The following is a 21,945-nucleotide window of genomic DNA, read 5'->3' on the forward strand; positions in this document are numbered from 1 at the left end:
CGGGGAAACTTTTTTTGCCCGTTTTCCCCTCCTTCCCCCCCCGCCCCTCGACAATAAATCTGGCTTTGCGAAACAAAAAAAAAAAAAAAAAAAAAGGAGAGAGCGCGGCCCTGCAGCAGCATCGCTCACTCCGGCCGCGCAGGAAAGGGGGGGGGAAATCAAAATCGAATCAAATCAGAGCAGCGCCAAATTCTGGACAGAATATTCACTGGATAGAGGAGTGGGTTTTTTTGTCTTTTTGTTTCTTTGTCGGTTTTTATTCACAAGACTGAGTTTGCTTTTAAATTTCATAACTTATAAGGAAATAAGCTACATAGAAATAAATTAAACACAATAGAGAAGATCGTGCTTTTTTTCCTCTCTCTCTCTCTTCAAACATGGCTTGGTAGAATAGGCAAACCAAAACGACAGAAAGCCAGGCAAAAAATATATTAAAAAACTGTCACCCAGTGCCTGCCACTCAGCCATCCAAAATAAAATAAAACTACAAAAAAGGCATGAAATTAAACTCTTAGTTTTGTTTCGTTTTTGTTCTCTGTCTTTACCTTTCGAACCGATAAGAAACAAAACCCAAAAGATGGCTAAATGTGCGCTGCAGGTTTTGCTGGGGATGTCTCTGCCGGCGAGGGGGAGGGAGGGGAGGGGGGGGCAACGGGCAAATTTCTGCTGGATCCGGCAATGTCACGTTACCGCTTATTTGGTCCCATCACAGCCATGGTGTTGCAGCCGAGAAAGCATTTGTATGTACAAAGTAGGGCAGTATAATAATAATAAATATCTGCATGTCTCTTCCAGGGTTTGGTATTCCTGCTCCGAAACAAACCACAGTTTCAAGCCTCTTTCCTTCGGATTCTCGGTACGTGGAAAGTTTCACTTTTAAAGTTCGCTCGTAGCCGGGATTTTCTGTGCGTGCGCGTCGGGATTTTTTTGTTGTTGGGTCGTTTGTTTTTTTGTTTTGTTTTGTTTTTGCGGGAACGAGGTGGGGGGGGGCGGGCTGGTTTGAAACCCCGACGTGGAAACTTGTGCATCAAACCTCGTTGGCGCTGAGGGCAGGGAGAGCTCAGGGTCTGGCTTGCTCCAGTTGCTGGTGCTGACTTCTGATCGCAAACCTGCTGACATGCACCGGGATGGGTACCACGATCTTAGGGTTTCGGGACGGCTCGCCCGTCTTGGAGTTGGCGTTGCCTGCCTTGACCCGTTTCCATTTGGCCCGCCTGTTCTGGAACCAGATTTTGACCTGCACCTCACTGAGTTTGAGGGCATGTGCGATCTGGGACCTCTCTGTCAGAGATAGGTACTTTTTGCAGTGAAACTCTTTCTCCAGCTCCAGCAGCTGCTCGCTGGTGAAGGCCGTTCGCCTCCTCCGGTTTTTGCCCGTGGACGTGGTGTTGTTGGAGTTGTTGGTGTTCTGGGGGTTTTCCTCCAGCGCGGTGCCAGAGTCCTCTTCCTTGTGGGCCGCCTGGCTGGGGATGTTGTCGTCGGAGCTGTAGTCTAGATCGCTGTCCATGGAGAAACTTTCCTCTTTGCCTTTTGCGTCGTCTTCCGCTTTGGGATCGTCCTTCGCCTGGCCCCGGATAGCCCCAACTGGAAGCGAAGTGGAGGTGTTTCATTAGCGTTGCGCACTGGCCACCCCACAGCCCACCACCCCCCTGCTCCCCCAGCCCGCAATCTGCGATCCCAATTTTGTTGAGCTTTTTTTTTGTTTTGGGTGTTTTTTTTTTTTTGCTGCTGTTGGTGTTTCGGGCCGATCTTTTCGGTTCAAAGTGGCAGTGGCAGAGCCCCGAAACCTCCCTTCTCCTCGCCTGCGGGAGAGCCGCTTCTGCGCCCCGCGCTGCAGGGGTGGGCTGCCTCCACCCCCCGTCGGGGGACAAGCCCAGCCTCTCACCCCCTCCTTCCCCAAGCACCCCCCCGACCCTTTCACAGGGCCCCCCCTTGGCTGCCTCGGGTCCCGGCGGCCGCTCCTCCCGTCCCGCCGGGCCGGGCAGCCCCCGCCGCGCCGTCGGGGCAGCGGTAGCGCGGCCCGAGGTGGCTCCCCGACGGGGGGGGAGAGGGGGCGGAAGGGGACCCAGCGGCGCGGTGCTCACTCACCGAGGGAGGCCTGGACGGCGTCGGCGGCCGGGAAAGGCAGCAGGGCGCCGTCCTTGCCCAAAAAGGTTTTGCCGCCGTCGTCGCCGCCGCCGTCCGGGGGGAGCCCTTCGGCCTTGTCGAAGTTACCCGGCGGCGCGAACTTCCTGGCGGCTTCCTGATGCTGGGGGGAAGCGGGGAAGGTACCGGGCAGCGTAGCCATGAGGGTGGAGGTGAGGGCCATGCCTTGGGCCAGGCTGGAGCAGAAGCCCGTGGGTAAGCTGGGCAGCTGGTGGTGGTGGGGGTGAGCCGGGGGCAGCGCCGGTTGGAGGGCGCCCTGCGGCAGCGCCGGCGGCGGCGGCGGCGGCGGCGGCAGCACCACGGGCCGGTAGGGCATGAACATGGGGTAGCCGGTGTAGACGAAGTGGCCGGGGGTGGGCGGCGGGGGGCTACCGATGAGCGAATCGATGCTGAAGGCCGTGCTGCTTCCCAGCGGGCGCTGCATCATCATCAGCGAAGGCTGGAAAGCCGCGCTCATGCCGGGCCGGCGGACCAGCAGCAGCAGCAGCAGCAGCGACCACCTTCCTCCTCCTCCTCCTCCTCCTCCTCCTCAGCGCCGCGCAGCGCCCACGCGTGGGGCCGAGCCGGGGCGGAGCGGGGCCGCCGCCGCCCGCCGCCGCCGCCCGCACATCGGGGCTCGCTGGCCCCTCTCGCCCCCCGCCGCCGCCGTGCGCCCCCGCGGAGCCCGCCGCTGCCGCCGCCGCTCACCCGCGCTGCCTCTGCCCGCCCGCGCTCCCCCGCGCCCATTCACATTTTGCCCGGCTGGGAACCCGGCCCGCCCCACGTGGCCGCCGACGCCGTCGCTTATTGGGCAGGCGGGGCGGCGGGGCGGGGCCTCGGCGCGGAGGACACGCCCCCTCTCCCTCCCTCGCTTCACTTCTCCCTCCCACTACCTCCCCCCCTACGGCGGCGGCGGCGGCTGGACGGGGCGGCCCCACGCGTGGGCGCCTCTCTCTCGGGTGGATGCCCGGGGTGCCCACGCGTGGGACCGCCTCGTCCAGCCGCCCTGGCGATGTCTCCCCCCTCCCCGCCGCCCTTGCCGTCGGGGACCCCCTCCGTCCTCCCCTCCCCACGAAGCGTGTGACATTCCCCATCAGACACACCAGTTTGGAGGGAGCCAAAGCATTGAAACCTCCTTTTTTAAAAAAAAAAAAACCTCTATTTTATTCCCGCTTTTCTCTCTCTCTTTTTTTTTCTTTTTTTTTTTTTAAATCTGAAAAGCCCCCAAATAGGCTCCATGTGGTTCTGGGTAAAGTCAGCGCCTGGCTTGGCTTTGAAATCGCTTCTGCAATTATGTAAAAGAGCCATTCAGCAACACGGGCGGAATTAAAAAGCGAGCGAGACTGCTCCCTTTTCTCCGGCGAGCCTCTCATGTTGGCCGGCTCAAAGGCTTTCCAACGCGACGTCGTGGCCGAGGACAAAAGGCGGACCACAAAAAAAAAAGGGGGGGGAAAGGAGGGGAAATAAATGAAAAAAGCCCCCAAACTTGTAAATTGAACGTCCAGGGAACTTCGCGCGATTTCAAAGGTCATAAATAATGATAAAGGGACCAGGCGAAGAGGCAAACCCAGGCAATTAATGGAAGTTCCCAAGTAAAGATCGAGTGGTTTAGAAAATAAAATTAAATGCAAAAAAAAAAAAATAGAGAGAGAAGGAGGGGGATATCCAGCGGGAAGGATCCTCCCTCCTTTGGGATCCCCTCCTGCCCGCCCTTGCGAAAGTCATGGCCTTCCTGGGCCGAAAGGGCTTGTTTTCGTGATGCTCCTGGGTGAAGCCGGGACCAAATCCCGACCTCGTGCTGCGGGGGGAAAAAAACACGCTGCTGCCTCGCCAGCAAACATCTGAAACCTTGGCAGAAACGATGAGAGTTTTACAGCTTTTTGGGCCTCCGGGCAGTTGGCGGCCTCCAGTTGGACAAGTTTGGAGGGCGATCGCAGCATCTGCTGGTGGTGGTGGCGGTGGTGGTGGTGGGGACGACGTGCCCGCTCCCGGGGCCTGTCTCCAACTTCGAGGCACTTGGAAAATTTTACTTGCGCTGCTCGTTTCCATATGTCCCGGCTCTGTACGGTGGAGGCCACCATGTGAGGAGCAGCCCAGTGCCCGCCGTGGCGTTGTCCTCTCGTCCCACCCCACCTCACCGCCCAGTGCACCGACTGCTGCTCCTAAAAGCAGCCACAGCGAGGAATGAACCCGCCCGGTGAGAAGTGAATTCCTCTGACCGCGTCCCTGCTTAAAAAGGAGGAGGGCAAAGAAAAAAAAAAGGGAAAAAAACAGAAAAAGAAAGAAAGAAAAAAGCCCTCCTTTCAGGAACCTGCGTGAGATGGTGGAAACGGGAGCGAATTCGGCACGGTAATCCGTCAGGGCATGGAAATGTATACCAGCACCCAGCTCCCGCAGCTGTTTTTTTTTTTTTAATTGTCAGCCCCTCTTCAAAATTTGCCTGCAAACAAGTGCCTTTGCAAGACGGGAGAATTATTTCAGGCGAGAATAGGCTTTTTGTTTGGCACATAATTAGCTGATTTTTTTGTTTTTTGTTTTGTTTTATTTTTTTTGTCTCCCCTCTCCGGAGAAAAACGCCCGCGATTTCCGATTGTTGGCGAAGCCAGCGGAGCGTGATTGCGCCTGGGAAGTGTAACAGGCGGGAGGGAGGCCCCACTGCTTCCCCAAGTGGGCTGGGGCGGGGGGAACAAAGGGATATTTTGGATCATCGAGGAGGAGGTGGGGGGGGCACCCAGAGCCCCCCCTCCCTGGGCAGCGTGGTGGGAGCACGCGGGCCCCGTGCCGTAAATCCCTCTCGCCCGAACGAGCGTCCCGTCGAGAAGAAACCTGGCAGAGAGACAGGGCGCCCGTCACTCTTCTGGTCCCCGAGGGTCCCTTGGAGGGTCGCCGGCACCCACCTGGTGCCCATCAAGGAACGTTAGAGACAGCCCCCCCCCGGCCACGTCCCACTGTGTCCCCGGCCACGGCATGCCCATGGCTCTCTCCGAGCGGTGAGGCGGTGTGGTGGGGAGGTGTTTTTCAGGAGGGTGCTTGGCTGCTTTGGTTTGGTGACCACCAACGATCAGGTGGCCTCCGGCAGGCGTGATCCCAAACCCCTCTCGGGCAGGGCCCATCAGCTAAACTGAGCTGGTTTTAACTGGGCAGACTGGGGCAGGGAGGGAAGTGCCTCTGATTGATGTGGATACCAGCAAGGCGGCGAGACCACAGAGGGGGAAGCAAGAGCCACCCCAAAAAATCCCAACGAAAGAGAAGAGGTGAGGGACAGGGCAGCTCAAGGATAGGTCCCTCTCCGCAGCGCCAGTCGGGATGTTTCTCACGCCGCGCCTGCAGCAACCCCCCCGCTCTGCCTCTACTGAGGCCGGACATGGCGGATGCCGAGGGCTTTTCTCCAAGCGTGGAGGAAAGAGAGCTTTTCGGAGGTGCACGCCCCGGCAGGAGCTGCGGGGAGGGGAGAGAAAAGACAGGGAGGCAAAAGATGGGGGAGATGCTCCAGCCCTTCAAATCCGGAGTCCATGGGACGTAACTATTTAACCGCAAAGGCAACCGGACCTGCCACGTGCTTGCTATTCAGAGGCAAGCCTGTCCCTCCATGTTGCCCCCAACCCTTCGCACCCCTCCCCACGTAGGAAATAAGTCCCCGTTGCCCACAGTCGAAGGCCCCAAAGCCCCCCTTCCCCCAGAAAATCAAACTTCAGCTGGCGGAGGCCCAGAGCATAAAATAATTCTTGCAAGAGGCTCTGCCTTCGTCGGGGAAATTTTAATTACACAGAAAAAGCGACTGCGAGATTCTTGCCCTACTGTGCTATTACATCTTTTTTTTTTGGTTTTTTTTTCTGGTGGTGGCCGGGTGGGGAGGGAGAGCAAGCCTCCCCCCCCAAACCTCAGTGCTCAAAGGCCATGCCCAACGATAGGGGCTGAGGTGGGAGTGCTGGCAACTGAAATAAGGGGCGCATCCCGGGCTGGTGGGCTGAGCCAGGCTCCCCCAGATTACGCCGAGGGGGGCGTTCGCCCTCCAGCCGCCCCCACCCCTGGTTTTCAGGCGGGGGGGGGGGAAACAAAACAGCCGCACCCTCCCTCCCAAAAAAACCTTTCGTCGCTTAATCCCATTAGCTCCTTTGCATGTTCCCGTTGGAGCTCGTTTCAGTGCAGTAAATACGCGCCGGCAAGGAGCTGGTTTCTGCTGCGATGCTGCCCCGGTTTGCACGGAGAGCATCTCCCCCGGTTCGACCTCAGCAATTTTTTTGGGGGGGGGGGTGTTTTCTGTAGGCGCCTCCTTCCTGCACAACTTCCACCCCGTGCACGGGAGATAGGCTGTTTTTCTTTTAGTTATTTTTGTCTTTCTTTTTTTCCTTTTCCTTTTCCTTTTCCTTTTCCTTTTCCTTTTCCTTTTCCTTTTCCTTTTTTTTTTTTCTTTTTCAATTTCGCGGGCGTGTGTGTGTGTGTGTGTATGTGTTTTTTTTTTCCCACGGTCTTTAATAAACTTGAACTCGCTCATCGTCAACGGATCCCCTCCTTGGGATTTTCAATTTAAAAATAGGAGGGTAAAAAGGAAAAAAAAATAACGCCTTGGATAAGGACAGGCTAAAAAAAAAGAGAGAGAGCGAAAGAGAGGGGAAGAAAAAGAGAGATCTGGGTTAGGTAACCGCGGTTCCTGTCCTGAAATTCGTTCAGTTCGTGAAGGGAATTATTTTTTTTCCCTTTTTAATATTTTCAAATAATCAGAGTCAAAATATTTTAAGAGCACTAGAGAGGACCTTAATAAAACGCATTGGTACGGAGAGATTCTCTCTAGCGGTGTAAAACCACACGCACACACACACACGTACGCACGCACGCAGATGCTTTTACATGGGATATAGTTGAGAAATCTACCGGTTTAAAATCCCGAATAAAAGTCTAAAATATTCCCAGGTCAGAGGGGCACCGTCTCATTAAAACCACCGTGGTCCTGAAACTGCACTGCAGACATTAAAGTGCAGTATTTTTCAATTAGAGCTGACGAATTCAATCAAAATTCCATAGATTAGGATGAAATGAGGCATGGGTCATTTACAGGGGAATTTAATTGCAGAGCCATTAGACAAATAGTATATTTGCCATTCTCACATTATCCATCATTTTCGACATCAATAGAAGGAACGGCATCTTTACTAATACAGCAGCACTTCCCAATCTCTGCCTGTAAACACTCCCTTTCCCCATAGCTCCTGATTATATCTGATTTCATTTAAAGCCATGGGGGATTATAAATGTTCATGCAATCAGGTTCATTAGGACTTCAAAAATCTCATTTCTGATTTGTATTGCTTTGCGGATCACCCGCCTCAGCGCGGCGTGCGCGATGCCTTCTGCTTTGAAAAAAAAAAAAAAATCAAATGCGATTTCATTACCGGGGCCAGTTCGCGGCTTGATTATCCCCGTGATGAGTCTTTGCAGCCACCCAACCCCGAGGGCAGGCAGCCAGGTTTCTTCCCCCTGCCCCAAACCTCGGTACCCCCCAAAACCCTCCCTGTCTGCCCCAAACCGGCCCCGGGGCCCGATCCCGCTGCACCGGCAGCGGGAGAGACCCGCGCAGCCCGGCGGAGATTTTCCTCACAGAGGAAACACCCGACGGGCTGCCCCAAGGCTTTTTTTTGGGGAGGGGGGACTCTGATATTATTTTTCCCCCCACCCCAGCCCCAGCCCGGCTATTTAGGCGGCTCCTTGCGAACAGAGATGTGTGTGCAGCAGTGCGGGTAATTCTTATTATTTGTAAATTATTTTGAAGCCACTCCGCCAAAAGCTCACGGCCGGGACTCTCGGCGTTTTATTGCTGCAGGGTGGAAAATAAAAAAAAAAAAAAAACGAGCCGGACCAGCCCCACCACGAGAAAGAAAGGAAAAAAAAAAAGAAGAAGAAAAAAATAGGCGAGGAGCGAAAGTCTCTGGCATTTTTCCTTAATAGCAGCTTAATATTAACTGCATTTCATAAAACACGCGCATCTAGATAGACTCACCAAAAACAAAAAAAAAAAGCTCTCCCAGAAAGCCTTCATTTCACCCAAATGCATCGTGCGCTCAGCGCTGTGTTAGCTGCCTCAGTAATTTAATTGGAATGAAACGTGAAAAATGTGTCATTTTTGAAGAATTTATGCATCACTTCCTGGAAATCTCATTGTCTTAACTAGCAGCCTACTGTGTTCTGTTTAGCAGTCCTAATCGCGTTTTTATGTGTCTCCGTATTATAAGTTAATGCGACCTCCTGTCTTTAGCTGCTGAGGAAAAAAAAAATCCCATAACATCTGCATCCAAACAAGGCGCCGGCAGGAAAAGATACACCCCCCCCAAAAAAAGCGCTTCCCCCCCCCCCCCACAACCCGCCAGCCCAAACTTGCTAACTTCGCCCGCAGCAGCGCGCCCCGCGGTTGGATGGCTTAAACATTCCTCGAGGGGAGGCGGGGGGGGGGGAAGGAAAAAAAAGAAAAAAACCCACTAAACTCCCCCAAAACTATTTTTTTCCTTGTTTTGAGTGTATATGTTTCCCCCCACCCACACACCCCAATACCCTTTTGGGGTTTGGCGTGCCGCAGCGCGGCGCGGCCGCCGTGCCCAGGGCGCCCCCTGCGGGCCGCGCCGCGCACTGCCGCCGCCGCCGCCGCCCACGCGTGTCCGCGGTGCCGCGGCGCCCCCCTGGCCAGCAGGTTTGTTTCGGGCTCAGGCCCGGCAGTAACGTTTTTTCCCCCTCTGGCCTTTTAAAACGTGATGTGCATTTTTTTTCTAATAGCAGGATGGCAAGTCGAAGTCGTGTGGTGTTGTTGTTTTTTTTTTTTCCGGAAAGGATGCGACCCCCGTGGTGGGACGCTACGTCCGCGCAAACTTGCCTCACGCTGATGTAAAACAGGCCCTTCTTCGTGCCTGCAAAAGCCTCATTAAAGGCACCGAAATTTCGTGAAGCGTTCACCCAGCCACGATATGTTTTCGCTGAGTCCCCTTTCCCCACCCTGCCTCAGCTCTGAGCGCCAAACTCCTGAAACAAACCCCGATGCCTAACTGCCACCAAAACTACGAAGTGCCAGGTCTCTGCAGTGGTTTGGCCCGGGGGTTTTGCCTGGGGGCATTCCTGCACAGCACTGGGCTCGGAGGTGGTGGGCAGGCATCCAGGGCAGGGGACAGCAGGAGCCAAGGGTGCAACCCAGGGCCCCTTTCGCACCCCTATATAACTTGGGTGAGGGAAAGCAGTGGCAGCAGCAGGTGGAGTTCCTTTCCTTCCCCGTTTCTGTGCTGGTTGCTTCACAGGTGCCAGCTATGAGGGCCGGGGGTTTAATCTGTGTCCGGTGCACGTGGGCTATGTAAGCCATTAATTAGGCTGGAGGGGTGACTGCTAGTAGAGAGTCTTCTAGGTGGTGGGATGCAAAGTGCAGCCAAACACAATAAGGCTAAAGGGTTGTTGTTTTTATTCAATAGTTGCTATAACTAACTGGTGGGAAAATTTGGCAAGTGGGGCGGCAGTGCTTTTGCTGCGAGCAGTAAGGACAGCTGCTCTTCCAGAGGGTGGGTACGCACGCGTGCGTGCTTGCTTTGGTTCAACAGAGATTAACCTGGGGAGCCTGGTTGGCGGGAAGCAAATCTGATGGCAACAACAGCCCCCGCTGGCCCTCTACTCCTGGTGCTTTTGGCCAAGTCACCAGGCGCAAAGAAAGCCCAAATTTGCCCGTTCGGTGTATCCGCCCTGGGCACCCGATCAGGGTGAGCTCAGCGCAGGACAGGCTGGCGTGTCCTGGGGACGGCAGGCAAGCGGGTAAAACGAGGGGACCCTGTTTCCCCCATGCGTCCGACGCTGTGTGAGGCGACTAGCTTTTCCCTGGTGGCGTGGACTTCGTAAGATGACTTGGTGAGGTTTAGTCTGAACGTAGCCTGTAAAACAGATCCCCATCTATAACTGTTGCCCCTGGAGGTTGTATCCTGCTAAGGGCTCTCAAGGTGCAGCTCCGGTCCTGGCCCGATTCAGCTTGCGCCATTCAGGGGAGAAAGCCGTCCAAAGCGATTTGAAGCACCCGTGGGCTGATTTCTTTTTAGCCATTGGATGCGTGTGCCTGCCTTCACGCACCTGAGGAGCCCTGCTGCTTTATAAAGCTCCTTTATAGCAAATATTATTCACATCTGTAACGTACTTGTACAAGCTACTAATCATTTTATTACTCTTTATAGTCTATTTAAAGGCACAATTAGGAAAAAAGTCTATATGGAGTTACAGCTTAAAGCATGCTTTACTTACATTACAAATCCCCCCAAAACAGGAATCGAATTGCCGCAGTGCACCGAGGCAAGGAGGTACAGCCGGAGGTGGTGGTCTGCGCCCATCTCGGCCCTTCAAAACACTGCTCCTTCGGGCTCCAGCAGCAGGTAGTCGCGCAGGGGCTTGGGCACGGGCAGCAAGGGGATCAGGCAGTGGCATTTGCTGCCAAACTTTTTCCGAATGGCAAAGCGACACAAATGTTGCAGGCACCGCGCTGTGCCCGATAGCCGAAAAAGGGACTCGTAGAAGGTCAGGTGCTGCTGAAAAAAGAGAAAGGGGGGGGGGGGGAAATGAGTTTTTTTTTTCTGTTCAGCCACGCAAACCAGAGAGATATAACTGATTTTCCTCTGGAAGCACGTGTGGGAAGATACCGAGTCTCACCATAGGTGGTGTTTTGGGGAGTGTGTTTTCCTGCATGCCGAAAGCAGCATCCCTGCAGAAAAAGCCTTAAAGCTTTTTCCCCGCAGGGTTGAAGCAAGAGAGACCTGCTGATATCAAAGATGGGGCAGGCCGGGAGGGGGAAACAACCTCAGAGACCTGGCTGTACGGGGTCAGCTTGTCCCTAGCTCGGATTAAAACCTGTTTCTAGCGTGCCCTAGATCTCCCTGGTTCCCTTGACGGGAGCGCCACTGTGAGCCAGGGCACCTCGGGCTCGGTGGGCCATCTCCTCCTCCGGGCCAAGCTGTCCCCGTCAAAATGACCTGGGGCGGCCTCACCTGAAACACCTCCTCTGGAATGGCCTCGGCCCACGTCTCTGACACAGCGATTTGCGAGTAGGAATTGAAGAGCATCTCGATGATCTCTGGCACGGCTGCGCAGGACTTCAACACCTAGAGAGAAAATAGAGGTGACGGAGCCGGGGGTGAGGAAGAAAATCCTCGATAAATGCTTCCCGGGGGAGCAGAGCCTCGGCGCGCGGCAGCGGGGGCTCATCCCTTCCCACCCCAGCATCCACAAAACGACAAGGAGATCAGTGCCAGGGCTCTGCTGTGCTGCTGCTTTCCCCGGGAGCGGCGTTTGCTTTTCGTTTAATGCTTTTGGCTTGCGTGCTGTAAGCTGGGATAACGTTTTCCTTTATTGTTGGAAGTAAAAAGCAATGGCACGCGTAGGCCTAAGAAGGCTGAGCTGGCAGCTGATGTACCACGCTGGTCTCCGCTTGCCTGCGAGAGAGACAGGAAAGCCCTTGCTTCTAAACCTCCGTGCCAAGGCTAGTTTCAGCCCCTCCTTTGCCCCGTCTCCTTTTCTTCTGGGGACGGGCTGGATGTGTTCAGCTCCATTGCCGTGTCACATTTGCATTTCGGTGTCCCGTCGCTCCTGGCAGTGATGGAAACCACAGCGTTGGCAGTCCCATCTCGCTGCCTGGCTTGGGGTGGCCCTTGAGTCTCTGTTGTGCTTTGCAAAGTGCTCGGGTACTGACCGCAAAAGCACCCGAGGTGCAACGGGACAGCAGGACGTGCAGGAGTCCAATTTTGGGAACAACCCGCCAGGAGATTCCTGACCATGGCTCTGGTCAGCCCTGAAGGTCCAATCCTACCATTGGCCAGCTGAATCTTCACTGATGTCCCCCCCACCATCTACCTCCCACAGGGGTGACCTTGCTGGGGCCATCTATCGCCTCCACATCCCTGAAGATGCTCAGAGGAGGAGAAGCCGAGGCCACCGAGCCCCCAGCCCTGGAGGAGCACGTACCTTCATGAAGGCGCTGGGCCAGATCTTTTGGGAGCCGTGGTTGAGCAGCACCTGGACGCAGAGGTAAGGCCGCAGCTCCCGCTTGTAGGCGGCCGCCTGCAGCACGCAGCCCAGCGGGGAGAGGCCATTGTAGTCGATGGCGTTGACGTCGGCGCCGCGCCGCAGGAGGTAGCGGGCCAGGCGGTGGTTGGCGTGGCTGCAGGCCTTGTGCAGAGGGCTGCGGCGGGCCTCGTCGCGGGCCTCGACGTCGGCGCCGTGCCGCACCAGGAGCCGGCAGAGCTGCAGGCAGCCGTCCTGGTCCTCGTCCTGGTCCTGGGGCGCCTGCCCGCAGAGCACGCTGAGCGGCGTCTCCTCCCGCGTGTTCCTCTCGTCCACACTGGCGCCGTGCGCCAGGTAGAGCTGGGCGTGCTCGTAGAGGCCGTGCCGGGCCGCGACGTGCAGCGCCGTGTCGCCCGTGTCTTCGGCGGGCAGGTCGACAGCGGCGCCGTGTTTCAGCAGGAGCTTGGCGCACCTGCAAAGAGACAGGGTGTTGGCAGCCTGTGGTGGGGGGTTTGGGGCTTGACGAGCCGCGGGGATGACCGTGGCTGGGATGGGGACTTGCACCACAGGGGTTGAGTGAACCGGCTGTGGCTGCCTTGATTTGCTCAGTCCAGCCTGGGGAAGGGCTTTTGGCTGCTGTCTCTGGTCCCACCCCGCTGTGCCGAGCTGGCAGGGCTGGGGAGACTGGTGGGAGGCTGCCGCCAGAGCTGGGGAGGTGCAGACCATTGGAGCAAAGAGCAAGGGCCTCCTTCATCCTAAGAGCCCTGTCCTAGGAGAGGTCTCCTGTGATGTGGAGATGGGAGCAGCTAAAAATCTCTGTGGCTTTGCCTTCACTTGAGGTGGGGGAAAAGGTATGTTTTCTCAAAGAGATGAGGCAAATGAGATGAAACTCGAGAGCTGAGGGTGAGATTGGGGAAAGAAGATGTATATTGGGGAACGGGCTGAAATGCAGAAGGCCTCCTGCCTGGCAGGTGCCATCTGGGAGAGGATGCAAGGAGTGTCACAGCCATGCCGGCTGGCTGTGCAGTCCTGGGAGCCTGCGTGGCACCGCCAAAGCCTGGTAGGGTTCGGCCGCAGAGCAGAAGAGTTTCTGGGGCAGCTTCCTCTGTGAGGGTCATAGGAAAGAACTGGGAGATGGACTGTGACCAGCTTGTGAAAGGGCTTGTGCAGAGGCCTAGGCTGGAGGCTGGACCTGGTGGTAGCACAGCATGCCCAAGAGATGCCAACTGCAGCAGGCACTGTGCACAGGCTGTGCACCCTACCTGCCTGCAGCACCCCAGGAGCCTCTACAGGTCCCGGGGCTGGTGCAGGGATTGCTTCTGGGTTGGCCTGGCCCCATTCTGGGTTGGCCTGGCCCCCATGCTGCTGAGCAGCACCACTTCTGTTGCCCTCCCAGCACTTGGGAATTGCCCCCGTCCAGGCAGCAACCAGCCAGCAAGGTTGGCCGTGGAGGTACCAGGATGGGTGAGTCCCAGTTGGTGAGGCACGCGGGGCGCATTAGGCCATTGCGGAGACGTGTGAGACAACCAGCCCCTTCATGCAATCATGCTGCCGTGAAGCCTTCAGCGGTGATGGGGCTGGCCGTTCCCTTCACAGCTTGCTCTCTGCAGCCAAGAATCCTCCTGACAAATGGAAAGGAGTCCAAGAGGCACAGTCTGCCCCCACGATGGTGGCTGTTTTTTCTTTTTTTTTCTTTTTTGTTCCTCGTGTGCGTGTGAGTAAGTGGATGTGATCAGCCGATGGCACTGGCAGTGACACGGCAGCCCTGTGGTGTCCAGCCCCGCGTGGCACAGAGGGGGCTGGTGGCACTTGGGTTAGCGTGAGGGGCCAGGGCACAGAGGGGTTATTTTTGCGTTTTTTCTTCTGTCCGAAGAGTCTTTCAGAGCTGCTCTTGACTTGTTCAGGAGATGCACAAGGAAGAGAGAGAACAAGAGAGTGAGCGTGAGGGTGCACATGCGCCCATGTCCTGTCCTGGGATATAAAACCCACTCTTTTATAGTGTAAGTTATAGGGCTGGTTCTGCTGGTCGGCAGAAGACGTTTTGCCCTGGTAATAGCTGGATTCTCCTCCTCATCTTCCCTTTCCTGAGCTTGCAGGAGGCAGCTGGCCCCAGGGCTTGATGGGATTCAGTAGGATGCTCGCCATCCTTGGTGATAGGGGGTCTGAAAAAGCCACCCTGGGCTGCTTTTACATATCAAGACCACATTTTCCGGGATAGATACTCCAGGGCCTTTGTGCGGAGATTGTTTCTGCAGCCTTTGCAGGTTTGATACCTCCAGATGCTGCCGACTCTGCTGGACCCCTCTGGGGGCGGATGGACCTCGAAGGGTGGGAGCAGGGGTGCTGCACTGCCATGAACACATTCCACTAGGGGCTGTGCTTATGGACCAACAGATCAGTAACTGTACCGTTGCGTCAGCCCCGAAGTCTTGGGTGTTACCAACCGGGGCCCTGCCAAGAAATCACTTCACTGTCTTGAAGGTTGCAAGATGCTTGGAGAACCCCAAGCTAGCTTTTGGATTTGCGTTTCTGACTTGGAGGCTGCACAGCGTGCACAGATCTTATTTGCAATATTTTTCTCTGAGCTAGCCCCCTCCTTGTTTTTTGAAAATCAAAATTTTTCACCTGAAATAGTTGTCCTCCAAACCTAAGCTTTACCAAATGCATAGTCAGCAGTGCAGGTGATGAAATCAGAGGGGCTGGTCTTGATGGATATTTGTCTCTGCTTTGTATTTTGGAGACGGTTGAATGCACACAGTAGCTCTTGTAATCTCTTGAAAATTCCCCATTTACTCTAAAATCTTTCTGAAGTGACAGCTCGTCTCACCGGGCTTTTTTGGGATGAGCCCTCTGCTGCTGGCCAGCAAAACTTTGCTGGGGAGGGTCCGGTGTTGGAGCAAATCACACCTCAATTTGAGCACATTTGCTGGTCTTGCCTGCTCCTGACAGCCACAAATTTGCAGCCCTAATTATAATGACTCTCTTGAGACCTCTCTGGGTTAGCTTAATACCACCGTCGTGTTTAGCTCTGACACGTCTCCTGGGGTAAGCCCAGTAGCTGGTGTCGACTTCTGCAGGGAAGAATGGGAAAAAAAAATAGTTTTAACTTGGGTGCAAAACATGCAGCACCCTAGGCAGTGAGAAAAATAACTATTTTTTTTCTTTTTTTCTTTTCTTTTATAGGTTGTGCTTAAAGTGCCTCTGCTCCTTCTGGTGGTGGGCAAGGAAGTGGTGTCTGTTAAGGCAGTGCTGGGAGACCCCAACCAGAAGTAAAGCACCATTTTTTGCCCAGCGCTTTGTGTGGAGAGTTTGCCCAGGCCAGAAGATTGACACCTACACGGACAGGACAGAGGGAATATTCGTATGTCCTTGCTTCGCAGGTAAAGGAAACGATATGCCACGGGTTAAAAATCCCCAATATTCCTCTAGAAATATGAGGAGGGGAAGTTGCACGCTCCTTGGATGCTGTTTGGCTGAGCAGCCGTCCTTTTCCGCCAAGGATTTTCAGTGGCTTCATCTGGTCCAAGCTGCTGCAAGAAGCCTGAGTTGTTTCATCCTGATTTTTTTCTCTCTAAATAATACTTCTTCCCCACCAAAAGGGGAATGTCGGTGCGGGGTTAGAGGTAAGGGATGATTTGCCCCGGGTCAGGGGAAATCACGCGGGCCCTGCAAGGAACCCGCACCTGGGTATATGCTCTTATTTTAGCCTCTAATCGCTGCTGGTGAACTCATGCTCTTTACTGCTTTGCCAGTGTTTCCAGCCTCTTTTTTTATTAATATGCTGCTATTCACTATCAGATTAGATTAAAAATCCCTTTCGACAAGGCTCAGCTACCACTTGCTGCTTTTGCTGGGTTCTTCTCCAGCCTGTTTTTCTGGGAAGGTTGCAAGAAGCCCTGGGTGTAGTTTAGAAGAAATTCAGACATGGGGGAGCAGAGTAAAGAGGTTTCATTCCCACCCAGGCTGCTGCCGGCTGGGACCTCAGGGTGGCTCAGGTGACAGCAGTTCCCCTGGAGTGAGGGCTAAACAGCCACACGCGGCTGTACCTAATTTTAGCTAGTTTACCTACATGCTTCCTAACCTGTTGGTGGGCAACGGGTAACACAGCTGAGCATCTCGCTGCTTGTGCAAGGTGCTTCTTAGGTCAAACTTGCACCGGCTCATACGACCTGATCTGTGAACAGCTAATACTATTGGTATTTCAAGTTAGCCTCGCACTTGGCTTCTGACCGAAGGCAACTCAAACTAAGGGAATAATATGATTTGGGTTTTATTTTCCTTCTTCACCCGCCGATAGAGTCGTCGCAGCCTTTGGTGGGCAGTATCTAGAGGGTGACGTACCCACGGTCTCGGCTCACGTAAACCAAGCAAACTCCTCTAGCCCACGTTTTCCCTGCTGCAGCGGTCTGGAAGAAACAAAATGCCAGGGATTTGAGCTCCCAGTGACCTGGCAGGGTGCCAGGCTGGCCGGGGCATCTCCAGAGAGGTTTTTGGGAGGGAGCTGGTTGGTGAGATCATGAGCTGCGAGTCCCTCTGCTCCGGGGCGGTGGCTTGCATTAGCTCCAGCAGGCAGGTAGCTTCAGGTGCTGGTGAGTGGTCCCTACTGCTAATTTGGGCTGATGTGAGTTCCTGGTGGCACACGTCTGTCACCTTCTCCTGCCCTGCTCTCTGGCTTTTAGCCTTCATCCTGTCTCCTGTGCCAGCGTTATCTTCGTCTCCCCTCCAGCTGCCTCCCCCTCCGAGCATCCCAGTTGGCCCTGGCAGAGCAGCGCTGAATGAAACTGCTGCTCGGTGGCCTTGGGTGGGGAAAAAGCTCAGGCTGGGAAAGCTGGGTTTAGGTTGAAACAGGATGCAAGGAATAACCACCAGGAGGAGCAGGAGGTTGGGGCAGGCGGGAAGCAGAGGCTTTAGGAAAATCCTGTTCCCAGAACCCACTCAGGCCCTCAGGTTTCTCAGCCTAAGTCCCCTATTTGTGCTTTTTTTCCTCCTCCTTGGGGCCAAAGTGAGGCTTTCCCTTCCTCCACTTGTTTGGTTTTCTTGGTAAGAGGGAATGTCTCACATTCTGCCCGTGACTTAATGCAGTTTTGATCCAGCTCGGAAAACACAAGCTCGGGTCTGAATGCTTATTTATTTTTAATTTCCTCAGCAAAGAGAAAGGAAGCCTTTCTTTTTTTTTTTTTTTTTCTTTCCCCTTTAAAAGGGTAAATTTGCCTGACGGGCGCTCCCAGCCCTCCTGGTGAATCAACCACAGAAACATCGGCAGCATGGCGCCGAGGGCTGCCTGTGGGAACTTTCCCTGGCGGATGGCGGTTCCTCTCCTTTTGGTGGGTCTCGGGCAGGCGCCGCGGCTTGTGTGGCACCAACTCGGTCGTGCTGTTGTTGGAGCATTGCTTTGCCAAGGGCTGTTTGTCCTCAGTGCCGGAGCTCCTGCTACTTTTTGCTCCGCGAGCTCCTCGTCCGGGAGACGTGCCATCCTCACTGCCCAGCTGCAGGGCTGTTCCCTGCCTGGGACTTTGTCTCGCAGCCTGTTGGGTTGGGCTTCGCTGTTTTTTGGGCTTGTTCTTTCTCTTTTGACTGCTGAACTTACACCAGCTTTCACTTCAGGAGACTTCTTCCTCGAGAACAACACTTCTGTGCTTTATTTTTATTTATTTATTTATTTTTCTTTTCAGTACCTCTTTCCCTTTGGGAAATCTTAGAAGCCCAGGAACAGCCTCTCCTAGACCAGTGCAAGGTATTTGTTTCAGATAGAGGAATTCAGGTGTTTTCTTTTTGACAAAATTTTAGTTTGCTTCTGATGGTGCTAAGGATCACCATGAGATGCAGGGCCACCAGTAAGCAATGGGGTGTGCTTGCTTAGCCCTGAGTTTGCCATGTCGCATCACCCCCAGTGCAGAAGAGGGTGGCTATCCATGGCCAACTTGTCCAGTCCTCCCGGATCTGCCTTCTGCCTGAACTATCCTCCTGTAGCAGCCCCTAAGCATTTTGCGCTGCGGTCTCCTCAAGTTGTCTGGTCTTGCACTTGTTCCCTGCCCCCATCATTTTCTGAACGGAGACCATTGGTCAGTGAGTCTCCTCCCGCCTTGGCTAATCTCAAAGTTTGTCTCCCATCCTTCAGGGCTAGAGGCTGGGAGACACAAGGCGACTCTGTTTTTGGTTCTCATGTTGGAGGCAGAGCTCAAAAAAGTGACTGCAAAGGTTCGCTCTGGTGAGGAAAAAACTCCTTTCATGCCCTTGGGTTTAAGGTACTTGAGAAATATAATTTTGGAGAGGGTTGGGTGGCATTAGTACAACGAGGGGGAGAGAGAGGGTCGGTGGCTAATGGTATTTTGAGGGATGGGAGTGGCAACGCTGGTACCTTTTCCTTGCATTAGCAGGTACCTCGGGCTTGAGGGACAGACAGATGCTTAATTTAAGGAGCTGCATGCATGAATGGCTGTGTCCGTAACTACTGGATGCTTAAATTGGAAGTGCTCTGGGCAGCTTGAGGGTCTTTGGGTGCTCTGACCATTGTCTCGCTCAGCAGGTAATGTGCGCTGGGGAATAGGACAACGCTGAGCCGTAAGTAAAAGCTGCAAATAGCTAAGGGCTGCATCTTGTTTCCTCATCCCTCTGCTTGACAACCCTTCTTCCTCAGGTGAAAGGCTGGAGGAAGAAAACCCTGGGAGATTCCTCCCCTGGTAGGCTCTCCTGCCTGCTGGCAGGTTGTATGGGAGTCGTGTGGTCTTGGAGAGCTATTTTTTCCAAGTTTAAAGGAAAGCTGTAAAATAAAGGCTCAGCTGGCACCTGCGGTAGCATTGGCCATCAGGCTCATCAGGGGTGACCGTGGTGGGAAGGGGCTCCCAGGCCCGGCTGGCCACAGGGGGCTTTGCGCCAGCCTCGTCCTCCTGCCAGCTGCCCCAAGCATGGGAAGTGTGAACCCGCTCTCCTACCCGCTCAGCTCCTGGTGCCACCAAGGAAGTTGGGAATCCTTCTCTTGCCCTCGGCTATTTTTATTTTGGGGAGAGGGCTCCAGTGAAGCTGTTCTCCTTTAATCAACCCAGCGTTAGAGGGAAAAGAGAGAGAGACCGGGAGAGAGTGCAGTGAATTTAGAGACTCATCTTACCCCACCATGTTAATTATCTCTGCTGTAAAAAAGAGGTCAAGGAGAGGAACTCTACTAAATAGGGCGATGTTGGCATGAACAGCTCCTAAAGTGAAGAAGGCAAGACTGAACTTTACTGGAACTTTTTTTTTTAAATCTCTTCAAAAAGCTCCTAGATTAAAGCTCTGATATCCTTTTTGTTGAAATCTCATGGATTCTGAAGCTCAAATGGCTGGAAGGAAGCCCAGATAATTTTTTTTATCCCAGTCACTGAGAGGCTCAAAGGTTTTAAGTCCTGCCCCCATGGTGAATTGCCGAGTATAGGGGAATATAGAAGAACCCGGCACATAGGTGTTCTGGCCATTGTTATCAAGAGGGAGAAAAATAAAATAGCTCTCTATGTAGGTCAATGACCTGCTCTTTATTGTCAGTAAAAAATTAAGGATGACCTAAAATCTACTACTTAAAAAAAAAAAAAAAAAAAAAAAGGCAAGGTAAAGTAGTCTTCCCCCTAATCAAAGAGGAAATGTTTGTGTTACCTAAAGCTTGACCTCCTCAGTCTCTAACTTTAGCAAAGTCTTTGCCATTGAAAAGCAGTGGTCGAAACCTCAAACCCTGTCTGAAACGTCTACTAATTTTTGATCTTTCAAGGGAGTCGGCTTACTTCTTGTAGAAGCCCCCGTAGCGCTGGCTCGTGTAGTTAAGGGTCTCTCGGCCTTTCTGTTACAAAGTCCCCGTATTCGAGGGCTCCTAGCTCAGCCGTTGGCGTGCCGTGCCTGCCCGCTCCCTGCATTGCCGGCTTCACCCGCCATCCACCCGCTGGAGGGAAGAGCCGAGCACCTCGGCTTCCCGCCTGGCCGCGCCGGCTCCTTACCCCAGGGTGCTGCGGGCGGCGCAGAGGTGCAGCGGGGCCAGGCCCTCGCCGCTCCGCAGCTGGGGGTCGGCGTGGTGCTCCAGCAGCAGCTCGGCGCAGGCGGCGTGGCCCCCGCGGCAGGCCTCGTGCAAGGCTGCCCGGCCCCCCGGCGCCAAATCCGGGTCAGCCTGTCGGCGCAGGAGGTGGCGCACGCAGGCGGCGTGACCCCGGCCGGCGGCGATGCACAGCGGCGTGCTCAGCTCCCGCTTGTACTCCAGTGACCACAAGCCTGCGGACAGGAGAGCTGTGGGTCAGCGGCCTGCGGTTCCCCCTGCTACGGTGAGGAACACCTAGGATGGGGATCAACCACGTACCAGCATCTCTGCAGCATCTTTCCCCTGCCAAATGATATCGGTTTGATCTTTTCTGAGCCCCTGCCCAAGAAACGTAGGCTGCAAGCATGTCCGCGCCATCGCGATGTCCCAGCCCAACCTGGAAAAATGATCTGCCCTCCTGCACTGTTTTTAGGCTCTTCTCCCCCACCGGTGGGTGAGTGCGTGCGAAGGGGAAGGCAGTAAGAGAGGAAAGTCCCAGACCTTCCTAGCTGCGCTAACCAGAAACCAGCTGTCTGGGGAACGGGCTGTTTAAAAGCAGTGTTAGGCACTTAAAACGCGCTGTGGAGCTCCCCGTCTGGGGTAGTAAAGCCCTGCTCTTGTTCTGCGCTGGCCTTTGGAAGCAAAAGTACCTGATAGTCCGTAAGATGCTCGGCTTCTTGCCCGCCACTCCAGCTCGTCTTGACTGATCTCAAAGACCAGGTTGACGTCTTCGTAGTACCTGTCGGTGAGGACCTTGAGGCTTTGGAAGTCTCCTGTGACCAGAGCGGCGTAATACCTGTTGGCGGGAGCGTGAGCTGTCAGCGGATGCTCCAATTTAGGAGAAATCTGCAGCTTTTCTGTCACGGGTCCCGGTAGCTCAGCCATCGCAGCGCTCGCTGCGTGCAAGTCCCTAGGCGAGAGGACGGACAGGCTTTGTTAGTAGGTCATTGTTTCCATTGTCCTGTTATCATTGTCTAATTATAATCCAGTTAAGGGCTCTATTGTTGCTGTATTTATAACTCTGCCACGGGGTGGGGGGGGCAGATGATAACGGATAGGCCTGGCCACGGGGTGGGAGGGTGGTTGGACGTTCACTGCGCTGGGTGGTGTCTTGGCTTAAACTGTTGTTTTGATGCCAGGAGGCAGCTTGGGACGTGTGTTGTTTTGGGGGGGGGAAGGGGAATTTAGGCAGCCCCTTTCCTCTCTTGCGTGTCCCTGAGCTCGCCCCGAGCGCCTCCCACGGCCTCCGGGGCCGTGACTCAGCCGGCGCTCCGCGAGGCGGAGGAGAGGAGCCGCCTTCAGCGCTCGGGACCTGCCGGATGGCACAGGGGTCTCCCTCTCCGCGTCCGGCCGGTTGCGTACCTCAACAGCGAGTTTCCCGCAGGTGATGGGGGCTCCCCCCCGCCACCAAAACCGCTGGTCGACGTTGGCGAGCGCCTCGCTGTCGTCGGCCTCCGGCGCGGGAAAGTAGCCGCTCGACCTTTCTCCCCGCGTGCGTGTGTGTGTTTGCAAGGCGCGCGCCGGCTGAGCAAGGCACGAAGCAGCGTTTTTCCCGGCCTCAGGTCGAGCGTAGCTGTCGATAACGACTCAGGTCGCCCGCGCCGGCTTCCCGGTTACGAGCCGTAAGAGCGCAACGCGCGGAAGCCGGCGTTCACGGCTGCCCTCCGGGGAGCTGCAAACGGCCCCTTTTCTTCCCTTTTTCTTCCTCCTCTTACAGGGAAATTTTAAGTGGGCGTTAAGGAGTCCCCCAGTCAAGGGCAGGAGGCTGGGGACAGCCGCGGCGTCCC

The 21,945-nt window shown here is 55.0% G+C and overlaps 2 protein-coding genes across 2 annotated transcripts; both read right to left on the reverse strand.

Annotated features, from left to right (window-relative positions):
• Nucleotides 1–248: 248 nt before the first annotated feature.
• GBX2 (gastrulation brain homeobox 2) lies at nucleotides 249–2,602 on the reverse strand. The gene is made up of 2 exons (XM_068947776.1): nucleotides 2,089–2,602; nucleotides 249–1,584 (listed from the first exon to the last, which is right to left on the reverse strand). The coding sequence occupies exons 1-2, from the start codon at nucleotides 2,600–2,602 to the stop codon at nucleotides 1,061–1,063; spliced, it is 1,038 nt and encodes a 345-aa protein (XP_068803877.1). The 3' UTR covers nucleotides 249–1,060.
• A 7,668-nt stretch (nucleotides 2,603–10,270) lies between these two features.
• On the reverse strand, nucleotides 10,271–21,945 carry ASB18 (ankyrin repeat and SOCS box containing 18). Its single transcript, XM_068947780.1, has 6 exons — nucleotides 21,521–21,945; nucleotides 20,809–21,068; nucleotides 20,085–20,352; nucleotides 12,088–12,598; nucleotides 11,115–11,228; nucleotides 10,271–10,658 (listed from the first exon to the last, which is right to left on the reverse strand). The coding sequence occupies exons 2-6, from the start codon at nucleotides 21,041–21,043 to the stop codon at nucleotides 10,473–10,475; spliced, it is 1,314 nt and encodes a 437-aa protein (XP_068803881.1). The 5' UTR covers nucleotides 21,044–21,068; nucleotides 21,521–21,945; the 3' UTR covers nucleotides 10,271–10,472.

The sequence above is a fragment of the Struthio camelus genome, chromosome 6, assembly GCF_040807025.1.
Source record: "Struthio camelus isolate bStrCam1 chromosome 6, bStrCam1.hap1, whole genome shotgun sequence".
Taxonomy (NCBI): Eukaryota; Metazoa; Chordata; class Aves; order Struthioniformes; family Struthionidae; genus Struthio; species Struthio camelus.